Here is a 6511-nt window from a genome sequence, read left to right on the forward strand (position 1 = left end):
CAGAACAGGTAAGTCCTTATTTTGCTAATTTTTGTGTGTTATAGTATCGTTTTTGCTGAAAATTTACACGGACATCCATTAAGACCTTAATAGTGGATCCAGTTGGTCACCACAACCAAAATGACCCACTTTCAAGGTCAAACGAGCTCCAGAGCAGGTAAACCCCCAATTTTGTCGATTTTTGTGTGCTATAGTCCACCATCTTTTTTGGTGATCTGAAATTCCGACGTCATTTTTGCAGAATATTTACACGAACGTCCGTTAAAAGCATAGATATGGAGTCAGTTGGTCACCACGGTCAAAACGGTCCATTTTAAAGGTTAAAGAAGCCCCAAAGCAGGTAAATCCCTCATTTTTGCCAATTTTCGTGTACTATAGTCAACTATCTTTCTTAGTGATCCAGAATTCCGACGTCATTTTTGCTGAAAATTTACATGGACGTCCGTTAAGACCTTAGATATGGAGTCAATTTGTCATCACAGCCAAAACAACCCATTTTCAAGGTCAGACGAGTGCCAGAGCGGGGTAAACCCCTCATTTTACCAATTTTTGTGTGCTATAGTCCACTATTTATTTTTGTGATCCGGAATTCCGATGTCATTTTTGTCAAAAATTTACATGGACGTCCGTTAAGACTTTATCTATAGAGCTTGTTGGTCACCACAACCTAAACGACCTATTTTCAAGGTCAAACGAGCCCTAGAGCTGGTAAACCATTCATTTTGCCAATTTTCGTGTGTTAGTCCGCCATCTCTTTTGGTGATCAGGAATTTTAACATCATTTTTATCGAAAATTTATGCGAACGTCCGTTAAGACTTTAGCTATGGAGTCGGCATACATCTTATTCTGGTTCGGGGCAGATTTAGAGACATTGGTGCATCACTATGATTATAATATGATGAAATCAATCTTGGTGCTCAAAGATCAGACTTGATTCCATTGATTTGTAATGGTGGATCAGTACTAAACTGATGGATCTTCGTTCAATTAGAAATTTTAATAATATGTGAGTTTTCGATTTTTTTTTTTCATTATTTATTTTTATTTATGCCTCTATATATAATATTTATTTATTTTTTAATTTAGGAAACGGCATCGCTACCCAGATTTGGATTCGAATTCAGATTTGTGGCATGTGTTACTTTGTGTAGAATTTAAGTTACATGTACAACCATAAAACCAAACTTCAAACAAAGAAAAATCTAAATTTTTGAGATATTTGAATATCTGATAAAGTTGATTTTGAAACGGTTAAATTTACAAAAAATTCTGTAAAATAAGTTCACGACACTTATTGTTTTCTTTGGGATTCGATAGATTCATCTCTTGGGGTTATGTCATCTCTATTTCTAAAGTTTGTCAACTTAAAAATCTGATAGTCTGTGACGGATGCCCCTGCTCTTCTCCTCTAAAAAAAAACCAAAAAAATGAATAAATATTTTGATATCTATATTAAAATTCAACGAGAACGTATTCCTAACAAAGAAGACTAAATATTCAGAAAAATGTAAATTCAAAACTTTCGAATAAAACTGATAAAATACTTATCATTACATCACGAGTAGTCGGTTCTTAGTCCATTTATAATGAAAAAGAACCAAATAACTTTTGTAAAGTAGCTAATGCTTGTGGTGTAATAATCTTATTATATTTTATTTTATATTTATATGTATAGTCGTGTCACTTTCTTTGCCTTTCCCAATTTTTTTCTTATCTCCAACAACTTGAATAAATAATCCAACAACCAATTTTTTTTTCTTGAAAATCAATCACAACATTTTATATTTATTTTTTGCACAAATGGCTAATATTGTGAATGCTTCACAAATTGCATTCACAAAATACCCTTCTTTTTCATTACATAATTATCAACCAATCATTTCTTCCAAATTTTCCAATAAATCTTTGAAAAATGAAACAAAAAGAAGGATTTTTTTAGCTTACAAGAAGTTGAATTGTCAAGATATTAATGTTGATGTAAAAATAGTTGAATTAGAAAAAGAAGAAATGTCTTTTACTAATAATGAGACATTTTTGTATTCATTCAATCCTTTGCCATTGATGTTTCTTGCTGCTCTTCCTGGAGGTAAATGCTCTTTCTACATGTGATTTTATCTTATACCTACAACAACAACGTATTAGAACAGTGTCGGATTCAGAATTTTCATTACGGGGTTCGAGAAATAAAAATGTAGTGCTTGTTGTTTGAATTTGAACTCTTAAATACTACGTCAAACATGAGTTTTAGCGCTAATTAATTAGTAATTGCCGCTAAATATGTATTTTAACCGCCTTTATATATGTTCATAAAGATTTCAGTGACATTGAATTTAATGACAATTAACTAATGCCGGTTTCTTTATTAATGTGTTTATTTATTACAATTAAAATTATTTTTGTTGCTTTAATAAGCCAAACTCTAGTCTTTTTATATATATATTATATAATATTTTTGTTGAAGGTGTTCCACACCCTTGGACCCCCTTAGATCCCCTCATGTCTAGGATGGTGGAGGGTGGAGTGTAAACATTATCTTATCTTTATATTCGTACGAATATAAAGAAGTTGTTTTCGATAAATTCTCGACTCAAAAAAAAAATCTTGAAGAAATGCAAGAATAGTCTTATACTTGTGAGTCTAATTTGAATTGGTTGGAACAACAATACCATATCGGTAGTGTAATTCCACAAGTAGAGTTTGAGGAGGATAGATTGTACGTACACAGTCTAATCCCTACCTCGTAATGATAAATGGAGATAGAGAGGTTGTTTCTGATAGATTTTATCTATCAAGTAAAGCATCTAAAATAATTTGAAAAAAGAGAATACAATGATAAAAACAATAACATCAACGACGAAATAAAGCATTATGAAAAGCGGTATATAGCACACAAAAAACGGACAATAACAACAATGAAATAATGTGGTAATCGAAGCACTAGCACAACACTCAACGAACAAGAAACTACGAGAACAATGCTAATAGTACTACTTGGTTATTTTGATTCAGCTGGAACTATAAGTTCTCTGTTTGGGCCATTTGTTGAGCTTGTAAAATCATGGAACTTACCTGATTGGCTTGTACATTGGGGACATCCTGGTAACATGGTATGTTTTCTGCATCTCTCTCGATTCGAAAAGAATCAAGAGAGAAAAAAGAAAGACTCGGAGTTGATGATAGATTTCTCGAAACAAACAAAGAGTACTAAACAGAACAAAACTTTCCTTCTTTTTTTTTCCAGGCTGTTGTTCTCTTTGCTATGGGTGGTTATGGAACTTACCTTGGTTTTCGGATACGATTCTCTGATGACGTGGTAAGAACTAAGAAACGTTTTCATCGTCTATAATGCCCCCTTTATGATGAGTCGTATGATTTTGCTTACTATACCTGTTGTTTTATTGCATTGCATTGTTAAGTAGTACTCTTATTGCCATCGAGATAAATCGATGTTTTATTGCATTGTATTGTTAAATAGTACTCTTATTGCCATCGGGATAGATCGATGTTTTATTGCATTGTATTGTTAAGTAGTACTCTTATTGCCATCGGGATAGATCGATGTTTTATTGCATTGTATTAAGTAGTAGTCTTATTGCCATCGAGATAAATCGATGTTTTATTGCATTGTATTGTTAAGTAGTACTCTTATTGCCATCGGGATAGATCGATGTTTTATTGCATTGTATTGTTAAGTAGTACTCTTATTGCCATCGAGATAAATCGATGTTTATTTGTAGGAGGAAAAGGCGAAAGCTAAAGATTTGCATCCAAAACTTCTAGGAGGAATGTTCTTCTTCTTTGCTCTTGGAGCCACTGGTGGAATAACATCCCTACTTACTTCAGATAAGCCTATTCTTGAAAGGTACCTTATTTAGACGTGTGCTCGGGAAAAAAAAATCAAATTTTTTCATGTTTGGTTGGTCGAAATGTTTTGGAATAACATTTTGTATAGGCTTAAATAAGTGAAGAAAACGACTGTTGTAGTCAGAGTAGGGAAAACAAGTTCTATAAACAGTATGTCGCGCTCTGACATTGTTTTTGTTGTAGTCCTCATGCTGTTACAGGTTTTATTGGTCTTACACTTTTGACTATACAAACCATTTTGCCTACACTATTCGAGGTAAATTCGTTCATTATACCTAAATCGGGGATTGAGATGTAGTTGATTGATCGATACTGATGTTAAGTTATCGTGAATTGTTTAGGGTAATCCCGGATTGAGGAATGTTCATGGGATATTGGGAAGTGGTATAATGACATTGTTCCTCGTACACGCGTTCCTCGGACTTCAGCTTGGTTTAAGTTACTAAAACTAGTCAATTCATGATGAACGACGAAGAATAGACTGTTGGGATATACTCATTTTTTTGATTTCGATTATGATTAATTTGCTATTGAAGCATAGTTCAAATTTGATATAAAGGTTATAAATTCAGAAATATTTGTATGTTAGATTGGTGATAGAAAAAAAAATGAGATACTTTTAGTAGTTAATCATATTGTTTCTATGAAGTCACAAATGTGTAATCCGTTTATCCTGGATTTCTTCGTTCGATATTTATATAAAAGTTCGATTAAATTTAGAATCAGGCATCGCATGATTTATTTTTGGGTCGATACTTCAAATAGAATTATTTTTATTTTCGAGAGCTTAAATTTGAAAGCTCTTATTAAGTGTAAAGGGATTTCAACCATCCTACTATATTGGCAGAACCACATATACTTGAGACCGACACCCCCACATATATTTGAGACCGATACCTCTTATTAGGAAAATTACGTTGTGTAGCTAGGTAAAAACATATGTTTATGTATATGGAGTATTAGATATTGACATTCCTTGACTTCTGTTCGATTTTTCTTCTTTATATTCTGACATTCCTTAGTCGAAATTCTATCTCCACCACTGATTATATTTTTTACTATCTCTAGCTGACCGCGACAGTCTACAAGTTGATCCATATCAAATACTCACCGATCTTATTTTATGTGATATTTTTTGAATTTTTAGATTCAAACAAGACTTTGTTTGATCATAATTTTTTCATACATCCTCTAAATCTCTTGAATTATCAATTATTGTGACTTATAGTACTTTTGAAATAGTTTTCAAATATGTAAATTTTATTTTCAAAAGAAAAAAAAACTCAAAAATTTCATATCCGAATTTAACGTCAAAATCAAATTGTTTTAACTTTTGAATTCGAATTGTGCTATATAAATTGAGACCGAGTAAGTATGAGTATCAACTATCCGAAATGTTGGTTCAACTAATTGGATTATATTATTAATAATTCAAATAATTTTCATAAGAGAGTTCTATAATAATAATAATAATAATAATAATAATAATAATAATAAAAGGTAAGAGAAATAAATACACTTTAATGTATGATAAATCATTTAGCAACTCAATTATATATCAAGATATTAAAAAGGACAATTTGTTGCTATGCATAATTTCAATTGAAGAAATATGCATTTATTGGTCTGCCAATTTTTGTATAATAATTCATTAACCTATCCAACTTTTTTCTGCTAAGTGAATGTTATAATTAATTAAAAGTTTATGTTGTTAGTTTATGTTAAAATTAGTTAAGTTGTTTTTTTTTTGTGGGGATATTTTTTCCAACTATTTAAAGAAAAATGCAGTTAGTTAAATTTCTTGATTATCAAAATTATAATTTGTCAACTTCTTTGAACTTAAAGTGTGTAATAACTGACCACTGCTAATTTTGACAATTGACGAAATAAATAACATTTTTTCAAATCTGAATATTTTTTTTTCTTTGTTCTTTGTCGGTCATGGAAAATTATAACAACAAAATATCGCGTATAATTTCATTTCACAATAGGGTCTAAGAAAGAAAAAAATATACTCATTTTTCTCTACTGGTCATTCTTTCATAACTATTGAATCACTAACCACCTGTCAGTATTCAGGTCCTTATCAATATTAAGTAACGAAAGTTAGGAATAACTTTAACTATTTATTTATTGCTTTGGAAAAAATATAACTTTTACGATGTCTCCTGTCTTGAATCTCGGGTTCTAAGTTGATAGGGATGGATCTCGAGTCGAGTTTAGGTTCTAAATCTAATCTTGGATCAGGGTTAGATTGTTTAATCTCATTTCTCAGTTCCTAGGTCACTAATCGAGTCTCAATGAAAATCGGGTTGAATAAAATATCGAGTCACACGTTAGAGTCGTATCTTCCGTCCCAATCCAAGGTGGAGAGTAAAGAATTGGACCTAAAGACTTGAACTTGGATAGTCCATTTTAATCTGTTCAAATTCAATATATTCTATCCATCTATTTAATATAATATTCCTAAATTATTACTACTACTATTGTCTAAGTTTACCATAGTGTCAATGCAAATTAGAGGACAAAAAATACCATATAATTTAGTATGGGTCTCCATTTGTCTAGCTGTCCCATCATATAACCAGCAAAACAAATAATATTGTTAATACCTTAACAAACAAATTATGACCGACACTTCTTCCT

At 31.4% G+C, this 6511-nt stretch overlaps 1 protein-coding gene across 1 annotated transcript; it reads left to right on the forward strand.

Annotated features, from left to right (window-relative positions):
- The first annotated feature begins 1695 nt into the window (after window positions 1-1695).
- On the forward strand, window positions 1696-4513 carry LOC107029294. The gene is made up of 6 exons (XM_015230677.2): window positions 1696-2087; window positions 3011-3108; window positions 3243-3314; window positions 3739-3863; window positions 4049-4121; window positions 4207-4513. Exons 1-6 carry the CDS (start codon window positions 1802-1804, stop codon window positions 4309-4311), a joined length of 759 nt encoding a protein of 252 aa, XP_015086163.1. The 5' UTR covers window positions 1696-1801; the 3' UTR covers window positions 4312-4513.
- Window positions 4514-6511: the final 1998 nt, after the last annotated feature.

The sequence above is a fragment of the Solanum pennellii genome, chromosome 9, assembly GCF_001406875.1.
Source record: "Solanum pennellii chromosome 9, SPENNV200".
NCBI lineage: Eukaryota > Viridiplantae > Streptophyta > Magnoliopsida > Solanales > Solanaceae > Solanum > Solanum pennellii.